Source organism: Clupea harengus, chromosome 11, assembly GCF_900700415.2.
Source record: "Clupea harengus chromosome 11, Ch_v2.0.2, whole genome shotgun sequence".
Classification (NCBI taxonomy): Eukaryota; Metazoa; Chordata; class Actinopteri; order Clupeiformes; family Clupeidae; genus Clupea; species Clupea harengus.
The window spans coordinates 17,444,493-17,463,929 of NC_045162.1; the positions used below are offsets into that span (position 1 = coordinate 17,444,493).

The 19,437-nt window shown below is 44.2% G+C and overlaps 1 protein-coding gene, 1 non-coding gene and 1 pseudogene across 5 annotated transcripts; 1 reads left to right on the plus strand and 2 right to left on the minus strand.

Moving 5' to 3' along the window:
- Positions 1–456: 456 nt before the first annotated feature.
- sacm1lb (SAC1 like phosphatidylinositide phosphatase b) lies at positions 457–13,600 on the minus strand. 4 transcript variants are annotated; one of them, XM_012838790.3, is made up of 20 exons: positions 13,439–13,600; positions 12,154–12,251; positions 11,613–11,687; positions 10,178–10,305; positions 8,815–8,964; positions 8,619–8,678; positions 8,157–8,190; positions 6,987–7,088; positions 6,517–6,602; positions 5,966–6,052; positions 5,738–5,806; positions 5,526–5,605; positions 5,330–5,428; positions 4,980–5,118; positions 4,410–4,479; positions 4,222–4,294; positions 3,853–3,946; positions 3,625–3,717; positions 3,311–3,368; positions 457–3,093 (listed from the first exon to the last, which is right to left on the minus strand). In XM_012838790.3, exons 1-20 carry the CDS (start codon positions 13,465–13,467, stop codon positions 2,957–2,959), a joined length of 1,761 nt encoding a protein of 586 aa, XP_012694244.1. In that variant the 5' UTR covers positions 13,468–13,600; the 3' UTR covers positions 457–2,956. The 4 variants fall into 4 exon arrangements, with proteins under 4 accessions (XP_012694244.1, XP_031431664.1, XP_031431666.1 ...); XM_031575804.2 differs by having other exon boundaries at positions 13,364–13,600; XM_031575806.2 differs by having other exon boundaries at positions 13,360–13,598.
- A 117-nt stretch (positions 13,601–13,717) lies between these two features.
- Positions 13,718–13,790, plus strand: trnar-acg. Its single transcript has one exon. It is a non-coding gene; the product is annotated as a tRNA-Arg (tRNA).
- Positions 13,791–14,375: 585 nt separating this feature from the next.
- LOC105910029 lies at positions 14,376–19,091 on the minus strand (annotated as a pseudogene).
- Between the last annotated feature and the right edge of the window lie 346 nt (positions 19,092–19,437).

The window sequence follows — 19,437 nt, forward strand, 5'->3', positions numbered from 1 at the left end:
CCAGCTGCTTCCAGTGTGTGTGTGTGTGTGTGTGTGTGTGTGTGTGTGTGAGAGAGAGTGAAAGAGTGAGAGTGTGTGTGAGACCATAGGCTACACTTCCTCTTGTTTGTGTACTCATTCTGGATAATCTGGTGTGGCACTTTAAGCCTGTTTTTCTCCTCCAACACAAAATCCAAAGCTAAACTGCTGCAACGGAATTTCTTTCAGGAATGTTATCAGAGAATACAAGCGAGGCCCATGGCACGTTTTAGCCAGTGCATGTATAATGTACTACATCCAAATCCTTCCACCCCACATGCCAAGCAGATTGTGAAATTGAAACAGGAGATTATGGCCCACAAGTGTTAAAGCCTCCTTTAGTTTAAAGATTTCCTGATGTACAACATGAAGTTTGGGCAGTTCAGTCACAGCAGTGCTGATCACCTGGTCTAATGGAAGAGTAGGGTTGGAGAAAAATGAGTGTCACCTTTTATTACAAACCTCCTCGACAGACCTCTGTCTTGGAATATAATATTGACATTACATATTCCCATGGATCAAAATATTTATTACAAAAGAAACATCCCAAATAATTTCCCAAACAACTTATCAGCTGATGCCATGATAATTGAAAACTGATAATAATTTAAAAGCATGGGGGGGGGGGGGGGCGGTGCAGTGTAATGTGAATACATTTAAAAGCCTGCTGTTTCCCCATAGTGAGGCCTGTATGGCAGAAACAGAATGCAGAGAGGCGATTAGGTCAAAGCCGCTAACAAACATCTGCCACAACGATCGCCCTTTATTCCTCTACACACTGCATCTTAAACTATGGTGGTGCAAGTCCCAGCATCTTTGATTTGGCAAAGTTCATAACAATAGTGTCTACTGGCAAGCATACAGTCTACACAGCTCCAAAAACACATACAGTACAGTACATCATCAGAAGGGCACAAGCAAAAGCCTCTTACCAGCTAAAACATTATGTTATTCTGTGTCCAGGACACAATTGTGGCATCATGGATAAAATTCAAGAATGGTGACCAAGTGATGATGAGAGATTAAACATGGACATTTTGACATAAATAAGAGACCCGAAGAACAAATAACAGATTGAGGACTGTTAGTCTGATGTACATGATGGTCTGATTCCTACATGCCGTTTTCAAATAGAAGAGAGTAAATATATCCATAGATATGTTACCTTTGAGGCTGTCGTAAGGGAGAACGCTGAATACGATGAAGATATGGGACCATATTTAGCAAAAAACATATTCTGACTGGAATGGAAGATGCCAGGGTGGGTCACCTCATGTGTATGACCACACTAATGGTTTCCTCCTAATTTTAGGTGCACTGTCCCATGAGCAGAATTTGAAGAGAGGGTAGAATGTCCCGCTTCCTGCTGTGCCGTGATGGACACCGTGTACACCTTCATTTCACAAGTGCACACAAGGACAACCCCTCCCCACTCCCTCTCCCATCCCAAGCGTAAGGCAGCTAGACCACTACAAGGCTGAAGCAGGGGCACCAGAGACACAGGAATAACAGCACACAAGAGGAGAGGAGAGGAGAGGAGAGGGAGGAGGTGGAAAGATAACACAAAAAGAACAGAGGAGGCAAAAACATGAGGATAAAAGAGGAAGAAATGAGAGCGACGTAGGCAGGGCGAGACAACAGATGTGGCACGGGTCAGTCATGGGCCTCATTCCCACACGTTTCTGTCTTTTTCCTTCAGCCAGTCTGTCTCAGGCAAGCGGTACATTGACCAGAGACACTCTCCCATAGGACGCTCAACCACCGGTCCCCCAAGTTCTGATGGACTTACTCCAGCTTGCCCCTTCCTAAAGCTAACTTTCCCTTCACAGTCTGCTGTTCATTTAACAGTTACAGCACAGAGAAAACAAAACAACAGATTCATCATTTCACACGAGGAAGACTCCAAACTCAAGGCAAAAGTCATGTCAAAATCAAGGCAAAATACAATACTGTACATATTCAGCTGAGATAAAAATCCTGATCCTTAATGACGCTGAGTCACTGCCGAAAGCCTACAAACCTTTAAACACTGTTAGATGCAGCCACTGGCCGTGGCTTGGTGAACGATGGACTTTAGATAAGGAGACTCGCCCCTGGTTGAGGGAGACTCCTCGCTCACTCTCTCAGCCACAGATTTGGCAGAACCCTGTGTGTGAGGAGGCCAGCACGTGAAAAGCCGGCATCAAAGTTTGTAGGTGGGGTGCAGGAGAGTGTCGTCAGCGCAACTGCAGCATGGCCTCATGGGTAAAAAAGCTCTAGCGATGAGGAGACCAGGGGCCGGGTCGGCCTCATGATGTCAGCCAGATAAGGGGAGAAAAGAGGGAGGCAGAGAGAGACCGAGAGAGAGAGAAGCAGAGACGGGCAGTGAAAAAATTTGAGATACAAGAGGAGGAGGAGGAAGAGACAGTGAGAAAGAGAGAGGAAAGAAGAGAGTGAAAAGACCCATGATCTCAATGAAGTTGCAGTGGCTGGATGCTGTAAAGCGTTCCTCATACTTGCTCCCCCCACTATACAGCACCGTGTGTTTGAATGAGTAAGAGTGTGTGTGTGTGTGTGTGTGTGTGTGTGTGTGTGTGTGTGTGTGTGTGTGTGTGTGTGTGTGTGTGCGTGTGTGTGTGAATGAATGTGTGTGCGCATGCGTCCATGTAATATCCTGATACGTGTGGACAGCAGCCACGGTGAGGTCGCCCTCTCGGCCAGTCTCTTATCTGACTCTAGCACGACTCGTCACCGTCTAATCCAGTCCCACCCCGGCCCTGTGCCCCCAAACCTCCTTCTTCCTCCTCTCCTCCTCTCCTCATCCCTTCCATCTGTCTGCTGCTCAGTACAGACTCCAGGCCTCCCGAAGGCGCGGGAAGGAGGAGGGTCCGGTGGAGGAGGAGGACGATGAAGAGTTGAGGGTGTCGGTGGGACCCAGCTGCTTTCCACACGCGCACATTCAGTCCAGCTTCTCCTTCTGCACCAGCTTGGGCGCATCCACAAAGTCGCGGCCGTTAAAAAGGATGACGCCGGCCGTGACCACACTGGCTGTACCCCAGAACAGCACGTACGCCAGCGTCTCCGTCCATGTGTCACCTGTCAATCAAGCGTCATCATGCAGTCACTCAACAGGCCTGACGTTAAGGGGTTAAGCGGGTTTTAACTTTGCCGTCAACCACACCGCTCGTAACAATACAGGAAAAATACTTCTGCAGCGTTTTTAACACAAGCTGTATGGAGGCTCTAAAGATATACCGACAGTGAAATCAATATGTGAGGAAAGTTAGGATCTTAAAATCCGATGCATTCTTACCCGCCATAAGAAGGCATATGATGCACATAGAGAAGGCCACCACCATGATGATGGGCAACTGAAACACAAAAACAAAGTTAGCCAGGTCTGAAAATGTTCAACAGTTCAAAAACTTTGTACTGGACCCACAGCCCTTGATCCTCCCCAGGTAATAAAACACATGAACTCTACGGCTAGGGTCTGGAATATGACAACACGACACAACATAACTGACTCCTGACACTCATCCTCTACATGAACACTGACTTTCTCAGGGCCCGTTAATACTCCAAACTATATGCCTTTGCTATTTCATCTTCCCACCTAACTCTTACCGTGAGGAACTTCCAGTCTTTGGGTTCATGAAGCGGTGTGCTCATGTCCACCTCGTCCACTGAATAATTACCTAAGAATAGATCAATGGAGTCCTGACAGAGAGACAACAATAAAGCAGAGCACTTTTAAGGATAAAACCAAGGTCACACTGTAGGTCACACACACAAATATGCAATCGTGGCTGATCGACTCCAAGCCTACTATACGGATTCCATCACTATGCTGACCTGTCTGAATCCGTCAGAGAAGTTGTTCTTGTAGTATCTGATCATGGAGTTCCAGCCATCCATCAGGAGGCCCACATGGGTCCGCCTTCCTGTCCTGTAGACAAGGGGGGGGGGGGGTCAGGGGGTTAAAGGCAGAGGTGATTAACTGCAACACACTCAGCCACAAAGCAGTTATCACTTGGGTTATCACGCATTCCTGATCTTATCCATCACATATTAATCCAATCATGAACACACACATGTACACACACGCGTGCACACGCGCACACAGGGACTCATCAGGAAGCACTAATTAGAGGCTCTCTGGAGTTTTCCATTAGATCTAGCGGTGGTGGGATATGCTGCTGCATGGAGCAGAGATGCCCTCACCGTGTGAAATCTGTCTTCAGCGCCCCCGTGCCAGCATACTGTTTGGCACATGCGTTGGCATTATCTGCCCATGCTGAGAGAGAGAAAGAGAGAGAGAGAGAGAGAGAGCGCATAAGTGACCGCAAAACAAATAGAAATATTGACTGAGGGGCTGACTGTCTTGGCATGAGTGATTAGTGTGTTCTCACCGTTCTTGTAGATCTTCTCAAAGTCTGCCTGCTCCTCGATCCTCTGCCCCACATGAAGGACACCCATTCTCTGCATAAGACCATAGGTGGAGGTCAGTACTGTACAGTACCACACACGCAAACCGCCCCCCCCCCCCCCCCCCCCCCCACCGAATCATTTACTGCTCCTTGGATGGCTTTATCTTAAGCCCCTTTTACAGCCACAACTGATAAACATCACATTTGAAAGCAGCCGATCCTCAAAGTCCATAGTCCTGACACTGCCAAACACCCCCACAAAGTATTCACAGGTCTTGCGTGTCTTACTGTAAACACACTTACGCAACTGTCTGCACATTCCCAGTAAAAATAAACTGAGCAGGTAATCATCTGCTTTATTTTTCCTTGGATTGTTAAGTCGTCTGCGTTTTTTACCACAAAATGCTACTGTGTGTTTGTCATGTGACAAAGGTAAAGCAACTCCAACAGGCAACAGTTATGCTTAAGGGGCCCTGTCCAACAGGCAACAGCTGTAAAGAGAGCTGGACAGGAAGTGAAGCTGAGAGCGAAGCGACTGAGCTGGAGGGTCACCTGTAGCTGCGACTGTAGGGAGCGTCGGGCCAGGAGGCTCTGCACCACGTTGGTGCGGTCCAGACAGTCCATGCAGTTGCTCCGGAACGTTCCATCCTGCTGAACAAGCACAGAGCCATCCGCATCCACCAGGAAGTAGCTGTGGAAGTGACATCAGAGATTAGTATTGGCTGTTGAGCCCAAATATAAACAACCTTTTGCTAAATCAAAATCACAGACTCCTCCTTTCCAGACTTCCTTTCCTTTAGAGAGGCAAATTATACTGGTAAAATCTGTGCCTTTTTCTTACAAAAAAAAAGTATTTGGCAGAAACATCTCCACACAGTCACAACACAAACACAGCCTCATACCCAAACTCTTCTTGGATCTCAGCTACCATGTCCACCAAAATCTGCAGGCGATGCCACCTCATTCGACTGCACTCTTTATGGAAATCAAACGCTATATACCTACAGGGGAGACAAACGGTGCAGTCAACCAGTGAGGCTATGATCAGTGACAACGTGACACAAACGGTTTCACAGCAGAATCCATAGGCTCACTCACTTCACCATGCCATTCCCTAAACTGGTCACCATCTTGGCAAAGGCAAGTTCCAGGGGTTTTTCTGAACCCTTCTGATTGATCTAGAACAGGACAGAAAGCACATGAATCAGGTTTGACGGAAGGTTTCCTCTTTATAAATGACAAGAATAGACTAATTCAAGTAGAATAGTTTGCCAAAGATTACAGACTAAAACAAAATGACAAAAACGTACCAAGTTTAAAAGAACTTGTTTCCCATATGTGATGACCTGAGAGTCACAATGCCTTTGGAAGCCGTCAAGCTGAGAGCAGAAGAGAGAGGGAGGAGAACACAGAATCATTACTTATAGCGCTTCTCTCCTACATATCATAGGTGCAGGCAAGGCTTCATGACCATGATATGCTACATTGGGCTAAAAATGACCAGGAATACATGGGGGGGGGGGGGGCTGTTGTCTTACATGGTTGGTATTTTTGCTGATTTGGGGTTTGGGCTTATACTTGAGGTTTGGCCTCTGGGACCAGTAGAAGGGGATGGATCCTCGGGTCTGTGGAGAAGAGAAAGGAAGGTCAGACAAACCAATCAAGTTCAAATAAATCCCAACTACATTAAGGAAGTTGCCGTTTAACTTGGGATCTACATGCTGTCTTCAAGTGATTACATAACTGACCAAATAAGGTAGCAATTCAAACTACTACCCTACTCCTACTCGAGAAACTGCAAGGCCAGACAAGGTCCCTTTCTACTTAGAGGGGGTTAGGTAACTGTGGAGCTAAATCAGAGGTGAAACTCTTATTCAAACCCAAAAAGTCTAAATACATCATCTCATGGCAACAGCAAGAAAAAAAAGCATTCCTTACAGCCTGGAAGCTGCAGCTTTAAGGCTATTTGAATGTGTATGTGTTCAGCTTAAGCACGTAATCAGTTCCGCAGAAATAAGATTGGCGCTGTGATAGGATTATACTGAGTGTCACCGACTAAAGGAATTCAGATATGCCTATTAACGCTCACCTGCACAAACGATGCTTTTGAGCCGCTGTACTGGATGATCTGCTCCGTTTCCACAAAGTTGGCAGCATGGCCTTCAGAGTCAATGCCTGAGGGATGGAGACATCAAATATGTCAGACAAGACCAAAGTTAGTGATTGTGGCACTGTGTGTTAAGTTAGTCTTTCTTATGTCCTGCCCAAAGTATTTTTTTAATCTTTTTTCAATGCCCTTGAAGAGCACAAGAAAGACAATCTCTTACTCAACGAGGCTCTCTTCCTTCCTTCCTTCCTTCCTTTCTGTCTGTCTACCTGTATGTATATGTGTGTGTGTGTGTGTGATCAACCTTTAATCCACTTATGTGTTCCCTAATGGGGAGTTATTTATTTCTACGAGTAAACTGTGTGTAGACATTACTTGACATTTTTATTTTATGAACTGAGGCGCTCCCGTAAGACATTACATGCAGAAAAAGTAAATCATGAACCAATCACCTCGCACGTAATACCGCACTCCAGCTCGGAAACAGCTCCGCCTGGAGATGATGTTCCATCCGAAGATCTTGCCGTTGATGCAGCAGGAGTGCATTGTGATGTCTAGTGATGGAGTGGGTTAAGGACCCTCCACAGCCATGACAGAAACCTCCAGGTAGCATTTATACCAAGAGGGCTTGAGTGCAGGTCAAGACATGGCTCATCAATTTATGAAATCTACAGAGCAACTAAAAATACAACACTACTCTCTTCATGCATGACGCTGACCAACTCAACAACCCACTCACAAAAACAGATGACCATGACGGAGCACTCGGCAACTTATGAGTCATTAAAGACATATTTAAACATCACCGTCATACAGCTCCTTGCCAATGCAAATCATATCTTTCAACATCAAGCCAACTTATTACCCCAATATGATAAGCTATTGTTTTTGATGTACTAGGCCTATTCATTCACTGATAAGGAGCTACACACAGATTAAGTGCCATCTCCTGTCATAAAGCTAAATACAACTCTTCTAAAAGCCTTAATAAACTCGTGGCTCAATGCCATAACTGTCAGAAAGCACCAAAGGCAGATTTGATGACACACAAAGAGCACAAGAGGACAGCAGAAAGAACAGATAATGCATGGCAATGCACAGCACGGTGAAACTAAGGATATAACGCCCAAATTGATGAATTACCACAGGCGCAATAACAACTGGTCACCCAATGATACCAGTGGTGGATTCTAAGTACATGATAATAATAAATGCTGCACAGCAAAACCGTGTGAGGTTAGAGGGGGTATTTTTCTACATTCTATATTTCTCTTTATATAAGATTACTCAAGTGTCTGTTGAACAGTATGGACGGTGACAAAGCTAAAGAACCAAACTAAAAGAAGTAACAAAACCAAAAAAAGTTGTTTGGTTGAACAGAGTAGCTCTCAGACTATGGTCTTATAGTGAAAGAATCCTAAGGAGAAGTGATATGGATCTCTGCCTCCCCCCAGTGTCTAGAAGGCCACATTACATATTCCCTGTAAGCTGAGTGAATTACCGTGTGAAAAATGTCTCACTTTTGGGTATCATTAAGTCTAATGTAGCTGAATGAATGACATAAAACAACAGAAACGTTTTCCAACATTAAAACTATTTGATCTGCCAATACTGAAGGATACAGCCATGTACCACAGGGTAGGCAAACTTGTGCAGCTGTGGAAAGAGCACCACACCAGGAGAAAACATGAGCAGTGTTTGTGATACCACACTAACAGCACATTACTTTCTAACTCTGTGAAATGAGCAGTATTTATGATATTACACTAACAGCACATTACTTTCTAACTCTGAAATGAGCAGCATTATGATATTACACTAACAGCACATTACTTTCTAACTCTGATATGAGCAGCATTATGATATTACACTAACAGCACATTACTTTCTAACTCTGTGAAATGAGCAGTATTTATAATATTACACTAACAGCACATTACTTTCTAACTCTGTGTCAACTGTGAGTCCATATACCACTGAAATCTAAGTTAATGTATGCCGAACACGTATGCCTGTGCAAAATACATCAGACACTGATGGACACATTGGTTGGTAACAGGGAATGATGGGGGTTTCCCTCTCACCTCAGGCTGGGCCATGAAATCTCTCAGCAGATGTCCATTCCACACAAACCTCTGGTCCGCCTACAAACCAAAGACTGACGTGACTGGATGCCACTTCTGCATTACAGTGTCCAAGCTTTTACACACAGCTGTATAGAGTATTTTTGTGTTTGTGTGTGTGTGTGTGTGTGTGTGTGTGTGTGTGTGTGTGTCTCACCCTCTCCAGCAGTGTCATCTCCTGAAACTCAGGGCTGGTGTTGGCCAAGCGCTGCAGAGAGTGGGTAAGGTCATAGTCTGTGGCGAAGTACAAACCGTCTGTGTTCAGCACACTGTTGATCATGGACAGGAAGGTCTTGTTGTCCTGCATCTAAGAGCCCAACAAGAAAGAAAAAAAAAGAAAATCACTTAAATGCATGATTTATGTACCAGTCACACTGTGCAAGGTTTCTGAGAACAAACCAATTCCGATAGGTAGATCAAATGCAATCATCACACAAGCAGGGTCTCTTTTACCAGGTGTGGCCTTATTCCAATTTTAGCTATTCAGCAGAGAAAACCTCCGTCAGTGTAATTGTCCCTGACTGCATTGTTCTGTGGGAATAGACTTTTCATTAGAATGTAAGTGCACACTACTGTCCTTAGACTCACTAGGTAACTGGAGTGGCTTAACTACTATATACTTAGTAGTTTACTAATATAGTAAACTAATATTTACTGTATTTACTGTACTATATTTACTGTACTCGTTGGAATGAATGAATATTTGCATTTTGGCAAGAGGACCATGTGACCATATCTATATTACAAAGAGACACACAGAGAGTGTAAACCTGCTGCTAAAGCTATGACAACATCCCAAATATTCCAAGTTCCTCCAGCACAACAAGGGGCAGAAGTGAGAGTGTCCGACTGAGGCCTGTCATTATGGCTGACGAGGAATGTGCAGAAGGGGGAGCTTAGGCACACAGGAACATCTGTGTCTCCAGAGAGAATTGCTGTTTGGTATGTCCCCGTTTCACTGCAATGTCTGTGTGTAACTGTGAGCCAAGTGCTGTCCGGCTCTTCTGCTCTTGACAGGCAGAAGTTCTAAGCACTGTACTGCACAGGAGTATGACTGTTGCCACGGGGACAGTGCCAACATAAATACAAATTGTGGGAATAAAAGTGTTTTTATATTCTACCACGTGACATGTAACGGCAGACCTTTTATAGTTTCTGAATTTTGCTAGCAACAGTCACTGAACAGCAAAACTCTTGTCAAAGCATGTCACTCGGAGTTAAAATATAATGGACTTTTCAGAGGAGTACACCTGAACAAGGTAGACAGCAGCAAGCATAGAGAATGTATAAAAACACTCTGTGCATGAAACCAGCACAATTTGTGTTTGGGTTCATAAAGCAAGGACAAGCACTACCACTCATCTCAGTTCAAGCATCCTCAGTCCACATTAAAACCCTTCCAACTACACATACACATACACATACGCCCCTCACACTATCCGTGACCTGTCTTGAGCTTGTCTCAGATCTACCGCAAGGCTTTACCAAACACATTAACAGCTTTTTAGAAGACACCCCACCTGAGTATCAGTGAGGTGAAGGACTGTCTTTTTGTAGGAGATGACGTCGAATTCCACAGCCTTCCACACCAAGTGACCCAGCAGATCTCCCACCTTTCGCTTCTTTGTGATCACAATGAGGTACATGCCTGAGAAGGAAAGACGAACAGACACCACAAAGAGGGAACTGTTGGATCACATAATCAAACAGGCCGTGTTTTATGAAAATGACATCCAATATAGTTACATGGAATACAGCACAACAATTAAGCAACAGTCCACTGGCACTGATAACAGCTTGCTAACATGCTAAGAGGTGGTTTTTTTTGCCATGTCTTTTGCTGGCATTGGAGACGATTGGTGTTGTGCTGCGAAGGGGTTGAGTGTTCCGACCAGTACAACAAAACTACATAGTGCCCAGCCTGGACAGCTTCTGGGAACGACAAGTGATCTGTCCTCCACATGACCAAGTTCTATCAACATCAATTTGATGAGGATACCAAAAGTAGTTGCTCATAAAAGCATTAGGGGTGGGAAAAAAAATCGATTCTTCGATTTCTCTCGATTCTCTCTAGAACGATTCTGTTTCGATTCAGAAAAGTTCATAATCGATTTTTTAATAAAAAAAAATAAAAAAAATGTATTTTTTTTTTTTTTACACATCCATTTTGTGTTGAAATGCAAGCTGCATCGATTATTGCATTGTTCATTGAAAGTCATAATTGTGAAAAGGAAAAGCTTTTTCTCTAATAAAAAAATAGAGAAGGTAATTCATCTGTTGATTTTCTTTAATTATCAAAGACAAAGTAGGAAGTGATTTGAGACTCTGAGTAGCAAACTCAAATGTTTTAAAAATCGACATGCATCGATAATCGTTTTATCGGTTTAGAATTGATAATCGATAATTGGTTTAGAATCGATAATCGGTTTAGAATCGAATCGTTGACCTCTGAATCGGAATCGAATCGTGAGGTGCCAAGAGATTCCCACCCCTAAAAAGCATACCTCAAAAAGTGTCAAACTGTTGCAAAGTGTTAGCTTAAGATTAATATAAAAACGTGTTGAATGAGAATGTATTAGTGTTTAATTACACCCTTATTTTCAACCTTTATTCCAATTGGTGAAGTTTTAAATCAGTGAATAGCAACTTCATGACACATTAGGGCTGCCTTGCTCCATCTGCTCAATGACAGTCTCTCAGTTCACAGGAGGCTATTTAATATCAGTACAACACTGCGTAAATTTAATATAGCAGAATGCTATGTCTTAAACACAATGCCATATACTTTGGGTAACTTTAAATAGCGTCCAGGTTTTAGCATCCTAACTCAATACTGGACCGATTTGGATCCTTAATTGTCCTTAGTAAATGTTTGGACCCTCAAAGATCTAAAAATATGGCCCAGGTTGAGGCTTGTGGATACGGCCTTCTCTCACAACAGGACTGAGGGCATACCTGCCACCAAGCGGATCGTTCCCATGATGCCACATATTGGTCGCGTCACTGCTGAAGGTGGGATATCCTTCCTCACTGAAAAATTATCGGCAAAGCAAAATATATTAAAAAAATGTCACCGTGATAAATGGGAAAGAGCACCTGAAAAGGTACCTTTGAGGTGTAGAAGGGATGAAACCTTGGCAAGAAACTGGAGCAACATAATCATGCATTCAGAAAAAGTGGCTGAACGCTATTGAACAGGATCAGACTAGTTGCACAAACACAACACTGCATGATTAATATTGCATAATACAGCTTAAACAAATATGTTAAGCATATTATCATTAATAATTCATGGCTTATTGAAACAGATACAGGCACAAACACCTGTTACAAATACTTTCACAGGAAACTTGGGCAGGTAGCACAAAATCCAATTTTGAGGTTTACGGCTCTTCCCAGTACAACAAAGGACCTTATTAAGGCTATAAACCCACACATAACTCTCAACACATAGCTCTCTTTCAGAATAAATGACATCCATCTCACACACACATACCAGTAAGTGTCATCTCTGTTGACACCCTGTCAATGGCAAGGACGTCATTGGCCCCATCATCACAGGCCTCAATATAGAATCTCTCAGGGGTTGTATGCCTTTAGAGACAAAACATAAAGGTGTCGTTATTTTGAGTGTGGGCCATCAGCTATTAATAAGATTACTGTCGTTACTGTTTGCTGGACAAATATCAAACCAGAATATGCATTCAAAATATTTCCTTACGATCCACTCATAGATGTATGTACATGTGAGTTTACTTTGAAAAAAAAAGTCTTGAAATATTTAATAACGTTTTGAAAGACAACCGATTTATCCTTTTCAAGCAATACACCTGGATATAACAGAGTGGTAAATTATCAAGCAATATAGCTGGATAAAACAGAGTGGCAAAGTAAATAAGTAATGTTAATAATGGCATACCATTTTGGGACTCATTTCATTGAGGGATAAAGTCGTAAGATGATTTCATATTGAAGCATGATTCTGAATGGCTACTTATTGCAGCTTATTTAATCTATATGAACGACAGCTACTGGGGCTAAATTTAATGTTTGAATAGGATATCAACGTTATTCGACATTCCGGTTTTCCACCGTATGGGACCTTCGAAACTTTACAGCCTGAGAGGTTCACAGACAGTCAATGACTTAACGTTACATGTACATCTCAATGGACTCGTTTAATTTAGCCTTAGCTGGAGGAGTTCGTCCTTTCTATGAACAAGTGCCAGATCTATGGTTTAAAAAATTAGCTACAACAACACCCTGAAGCTATATAGCTAGTTATCATACATAGCTGTCATTACCAGTAACTGTAACATGAATGTGATATAACAGTAAGCTAGCTCACCAGTTAACATTACCTGGCTAACTGGCGAGCTAACTAACCATAACTACACTAACGTTACTGTAAGGCGTTAAACTTCAAACACAAAGACAATTATTACGAACAACTCTATTAAATATAATCCTGACTATAAACAGACCGATCAGCTTGCCTGACCTTTAGCAGAGTTGCCTATTACATAGGGTCTCGCACGGAGTTTCTTATAACATTAGCTAGCTAGCTATCATTAGCTGGTCGCAGCCTGGTAGCAAGCTGGCAAGTACTGAATGACAGCATTAGAAGAACACAACAATAATGTGCAATATCTTCACGACTATTCCCATCTCAAAGACCTTGTAAGCAAATAATAACCCTTACACACATGATCAAGAACGCAGACGTCCGAAAAGAGAGCTAATCAATCAATTCACGCTACATTAGCCCGTTGGATACTTACAAATTGAAGCTCTCGTAGGCAGTCGCCATCTTTACATCGGCACTTACAACTCCAGTGACGTGTCACATGTAAAAGTATGGAAGATTTTTTTAAGTATCTAAAACGTTCCTTAGTATAGTGGTAAATGTATCCTAAGTTTGACATGCATTGCTCGTGTTAAGGTAAATAAAAGACACTATAGACTAAAGCCATGAAATGCACTAGGAAATGATTGGTTAGTTGCACCGCAAACTGACAGTTGATTGGTTTATAAAAACGGTCCCAAATGAATGTAGCAGCGGGCTAGTGGCGCAATGGATAACGCGTCTGACTACGGATCAGAAGATTCTAGGTTCGACTCCTGGCTAGCTCGAAGATTTTTGCCTTCCATTGCCTGTGTCAAAATGAATAATGTGTATCACCAGGTGCATTTATTTATTATAGTAGTAACGGTGCGCATTTAACTTATATGTAACCAAACTTGCTTTGTTAATAAACAGATGTTACTCACAATTCACGCTGAAACTTCAAGTAAACTGCCACGAATATATTTCGGTCAGAGGCTTGTTTTTTATCCACACACGATCATCCCAGTTATCACAGGCCCCCCTTTTCATTACGTTAGTAGGCAAGCAATACTAACAGGTTAGCTAACCAACTTTAACCTTAGCTAACTGGATGTCTGTGTAGACGCTAGCAATGTTGGTCTTACCTGTGAATGCTTCATTAAATTTGACGTGGAGTCCCTGGAGAACGACAGTATTGTAACAAATCACAGAAGTGTGGAATTTGTTAAGGCTTCTTTATTAAACACTAAGCACAACACACAGTCAAAATGGCACGGGCTTTATGCCCTGGTGCAAGTTACCACGAACAGACTGTGCTACAGTCACACACCTGCACAACCTCTGTCCCAACACATAACAACGACAGGTACTTAGAACCGTAAGGAACATTGTTAGGGAACATGCGCTAGTGCATCACATAGGGTATAACACATAGAGTACAACAGTGTGCGCCCGCCGCACGGCATTATGGGGCGACTATGCCGGCACGTTACAGTATTTTCACCGCGGGAACACATAAGGTGAACAGCACCGTTATGTTCTTACTTCTTTCAGCTTTGAAGACAAAATAGTCTCGATATTTCCAGCCAGAGAAAGGTGTTTTTTTTTAACTCCAGGCCATCATATGGCAGATGGTTTCATCAACAGTAACTTCGCTGCGTAATGGGGTCCTGTGCTTCCAGTTGGGCTTTATGGACAGGACTTTAGAACATTTAGTCATTTAGCAGACATTTAGTCATTTAGCAGACGCTTTTATCCAAAGCGACTTACATATGGGCGACTTATGACGACTTACATATGTGCGACTTACGAAGTGAAATTGGTCTTAAATTGGAGGGAGAATTTGCACTTAGATTAGGCTTTTTAGGCAAAGGCTGCACCACTTCACGTTTAAAAAGGTACAACTTCAGAGATCAGTGATTTGTTAATCATGTCGAGCACACTACTACCCCACAACATAAAACACCTCCTTTAAAAGACAGGTTGGAATAAAATCTGTGGGGAAAGTTGTGAGTGTCAGTTGTGTGTGTTCTGAGAAGACATTGAAAGCAAAACATCAAGGAAGGGGAAGAATTTCCATTTTTTGTCAGGTAGTACAAGAATTAAGTCTTCAGCTTAAAAGACATGTTAAATATTAGGGGTGAAGCTTCAGGGCCAAAAAGCTTTTCTTTGGATGTTTTGCAAGGTGTAGGGACAAGCGTAGCCCCAGAGCATCACACTTCTAGGCAACAGTACCGTTCAGGGAGATTCCACCTTCTTTCTCTGGATATCATCAAAAAGCCTTAATCCTTTACACAGACTGACGTGTTTCCATTGAAACTTGTTGGAACTTGGTTATTTTTTTTTTTTAAGTAGATACTGAAACTGTATAAAAATGGCCAAATAAGCTATCATACTATCTGGCATGATAGATAGATCTTTACTGGGTCTGTTGTGAACTTACCCTTAGTTTGAAATCTTTCAGTAAAGACATTAAGGTGTGCTGAATTACTTTAGAAAACCTTGGCCAAGTTTACTAATCAGGCATAGCAGCTGCCATACGTTCATAAAAAACAGGTAACCATTATGTGGGTGTTAGTGGAATTCATATCCATTAAATGTCAACTTGTGAACTTTGTTACACTCTCCCCTTAGTATTGGTAAAGAATGGCTCATATCTTCTGATTCTGTCAGCATGCAAAACTGTACAGTCATATAAAAGTTTAGTAATACATCAAAGATGCAATTTTCAATCCATTTCTAATGGATGAAGCCTTGGCCTGGAGGAGGGGTCATCAGGTGGTCCCCAACCTTCTTAGAGTGTTTCAACCCTTAACCACAACACTCTCCATTTGGCTGGTCAGCAGTGCTTGGCCAAGTCACTGCCCCCCTCCTCCAGGCTTCCAGCTAGTGTCCTCTCTCTTATGCCAGAGCCAACAGGAGGCTCTCTCTGCCGCTTCTCCCAACCTACGAACGGCTGTTTTCCTCAGTTGGCCTCTTAGTCCAACCCTTGTCATCAGATTCCAGGCTGATTGAGCTGGGAATCCTTGTGAAAAGGTGAAGTCCCTCCCCCTTCTCACTTTGTTCCCCTGCACCTGTGGACAGGTCCAATTGGGACTGATTGGGCTAAATTAGCCCCTGGTGCTGCCACTCTTAAAAGGCGCACTCGTTGTGATTCGAGAGACTGGACAGGCTGCAAGAAGCTGAGACAAGGTCCTAGACGAAACCTGTGCGACACAGTTGGACCTTGTCTGTTTTAATAGTTTCGTTTTGTTCAGGGTATGTTTCTTTGTTTTGGGGTTGGGATTATTATTGCTTATGATTTTGGGGTTCAAGTCCCTTGGTTTTTTGTATATATATATGGGGGTTATATATATGTTTGGGGGTTTGAGTCCCTGGTGTAAATAAATATACAGCTGTATTTTTATGAGAAAGCCACTGTCTCCTGCGCTGTGTGTTCTCCTGACTACCTGCGACCACGATCCAGAAGCCTACATCCCACATCGTGAGATGGCCGGCTTGAGCGGTCTTTCACAATCCTCGACAACCCACTTCCACTGTCATCAGCCATGTTGTCCACCCCTTGTCCCGGCAGTCCTGGACAAGTTGTTGGTTCTTCATTTTCTTTCTCTCTGCCGCCTCCTCACAGTTCTCTTCCCACGGGACTGTTAGTTCCACCAGGATGATCTTCTTACCCTCTAGGAACCACATGATGATGTCTGGTCTCAGGGTTGTGGACAGTACCGCCTCTGGGAAGTGGAGTTTCCTCCCCAGATCGACCTCCAAAACCAATCCCTGGGCTGACTGCAGGAGATTCTGCTTGGCTTGGCTTTGGACGGCTGGTCTCTGACCCTCTTTTACAAAGGCGATGGTACTCAACAGTGGCTTTGTTTTGGCTGGACGTTTCTTTCTCCTCTCTTGCTCTAGGGTGTCTGCGAGCTGTGCCAACACCTTGTCATGGCGCCACCTATACCTCCCCTGGGTCAATGCTGTTTTGCACCCTGATAGGATTTGCGCCATGGTTCCTTTACCGCCACACAACCTGCACAGTGGGTCCTCCCTCATTCCCCACCTGTGCAAGTTGACTGGGGTCGGTAAGGTGTCGTACACTGCTCGGAGCATAAAGGAGATACGGAACGGCTCCAACCGCCACATCTCACTCCACGTGATGGTTCTTTTGGGAAGGTTCCACCTTGTCCAGGCACCTTGAGTTGCAAGCTCGATGGATTTAGCTCTTCTTCCTTCTTCCTCAAGGATTCAGACTTCATCCTGGATCATGGTCCTCTTTTCCCTGGGAGTGGACTTTGACCACTGCTGGAAATGGGATGTTCCTAGACCCTGCCTTCCAGTGCAAAGGTTCCCGATGGTATCTTTGGTCCTCAGAGAAGATTCTGCCTGGTTAACTGCAGTGCTGGCGGCCCACTTCCTGCCGGATCTTGTTCTTATTCCTGCTTCCCTGGTGAGTTGGTCTTCGGAGTCCCTATATGTGAGGGAAAGTCTACACTTGGCGACTTTAAACTCCTCCACAACTGAGGACAGGGGGAGCTGGAGCTGACCCGACCTTATGTAGAGCCCCACTGATGTAAAACTCGGGGGGATTCCCAACCATCTTCGAAGGTGCTTGTTGAGCTTCCTTTCCATCCCTTCAACTGATGTTATTGGCACTTCGTAGATGGTGAGAAGCCACATAAGTCTTTGGAGTAGGCCATGTTGGTAGATCCAGCACTTATATTTCCCAGGCAGGCCAGACTTGTCAATTTTGTTCAACCATTCTGCACATGGGTTGGTGTTATGACGGTAAGGTCATCCATGAATGCCCTGATCACTGGCTGTTGACTTCCTGCAGCAGTCTTCGGTCCTCTTGACTTTGTACTCGCTGCGGTGATGATCAGGTTCATTCCCATGACGAACAAGATGGGAGAGATGGTACACCCGGTTACTATTCCCTTCTCCACTGGCTGCCACTTTGTTGTAAACATGGCTGACTGGAATCGTAGCTTGTCTCCCAAGTAGCCGGTGATCATGCCCTGGATGTGATGTGGGATGTGTTAATGGTCCATAGCCACTTGAATCAAGTTATGGGGGATAGACCCGTATGCGTTAGCAAAATCAAGCCAGGCAACTGTTAGGTTCCCTTTCTTCTCCTTTGCTTCTTGGATAAGTTGGCTGAGGACCCCCGTGTGCTCCAAGCACCCGGAGAACCCTTCGATCGCGCCCTTCTGGATAGAGGTGTCAATGTATCCATTCTGGCACATATACGCGCTCATTCTTCTGGCAAGCACGGAAAAGAAGATCTTACCCTCCACACTGAGCAGGGAAATGGTTCGAAACTGGTTGATCTGTGTGGATCCCTGTTCTTTCGGCACAAAGCATCCTTCTGCCCTTCGCCAGCTTGTTGGGACGGTTCCTTTGGACCAGATTACCCGCATAAGCTTCCACAGCCTTCGGAGGAGCTTGGGGCATCTCTTGTATACTTTGTAAGGTATACCGCTGGGACCTGGGTCCGAAGATGATCTAGCATGCTTGACAACCTCTTGAACCTCTCTCCATGATGGAAAATCTATGTTTAGGGATGTTGTTGGTGGATCGATGGTGCCAAGCCCGTGATCTTCTGCTAAGGCGTCGTTTCTTGATGGGTCACTGAATGACTCTTCAACAAACTCCTCCACCTCCTCCTTGGAACTTGTTAAAGTCCCAGACCTCGCCTCTCCCAAAAGTGATTTGGTGAAGCGGTAGGGGTCTTTTATAAACTGGGCTCGTGCAGCTTCCTGTTTTTTTCGCCTCTGCCTTAACCCCTCCGCTCTTCTTGCTCTGATGAGCTGCTCGCGGAGACTGGCTGTCAGTTCTTTTATTCCTTCCTTTCCTTCCGTGCTTGCCAATTTGAATTTCTTCTTCAGGGTTTTAATCTCCTTCCTAAGTTGTTTGATCTTTCTTTCTCTTCTATTCTCCTGATTTTCTCGTCTGCCTTTGTTCTCTCTCCTTGGCACTGTTCCAAACCGTTCTTTTGCCAAGCTAAAGGTGATGGCTGTCAGTGAATCCTCCTTTCTTTCTGCTGATCCTGCTTGAGCTGCCTCAAGCACTTTGTCCAGATCTTCATCGAGCATGGACCACTCTTTGGTATCACACATCTTAGGCCACTTGAGTCTTTCCTTCTTTGGCTGGAGTGGGCTTTCTGGGATGGCATTTGAGGTTCTCCTTGTGTGCTCTTGGGGGATTACATGTACTGAGAGATCTCTAGGACTATGGTGTGCTTCCTGCCTAGGGTTCTCCTGCGTCTCACCAGACTGTTCGTCTGAGCAGTGTGCCTGCATCCGTCCTTGTCCACACTTGGACTTACTCTGGTGTATTTTGAGCCCTCTTGCACCTTTGCAGATCTTTCCGCAATTGCATTTGACTTCCCATGCCTCCCCGGTCAAGGTGGTTTGTTTGAGCCTTCTCTGCGTCTGTGTCACTGTCCTGGTCGTTGCCGTTGAA

Coding starts and splice junctions, on each gene's coding strand:
- sacm1lb (XM_012838790.3), bottom strand. CDS start 13,467: ATGGCGACTGCCTACGAGAGCTTCAATTT. Junction 4,480..4,979: donor CCCTACAGTCGCAGCTACAG/GTGACCCTCCAG, acceptor GGTCTTATGCAG/AGAATGGGTGTCCTTCATGT. Junction 3,947..4,221: donor CTGAAGACAGATTTCACACG/GTGAGGGCATCT, acceptor CCTTGTCTACAG/GACAGGAAGGCGGACCCATG.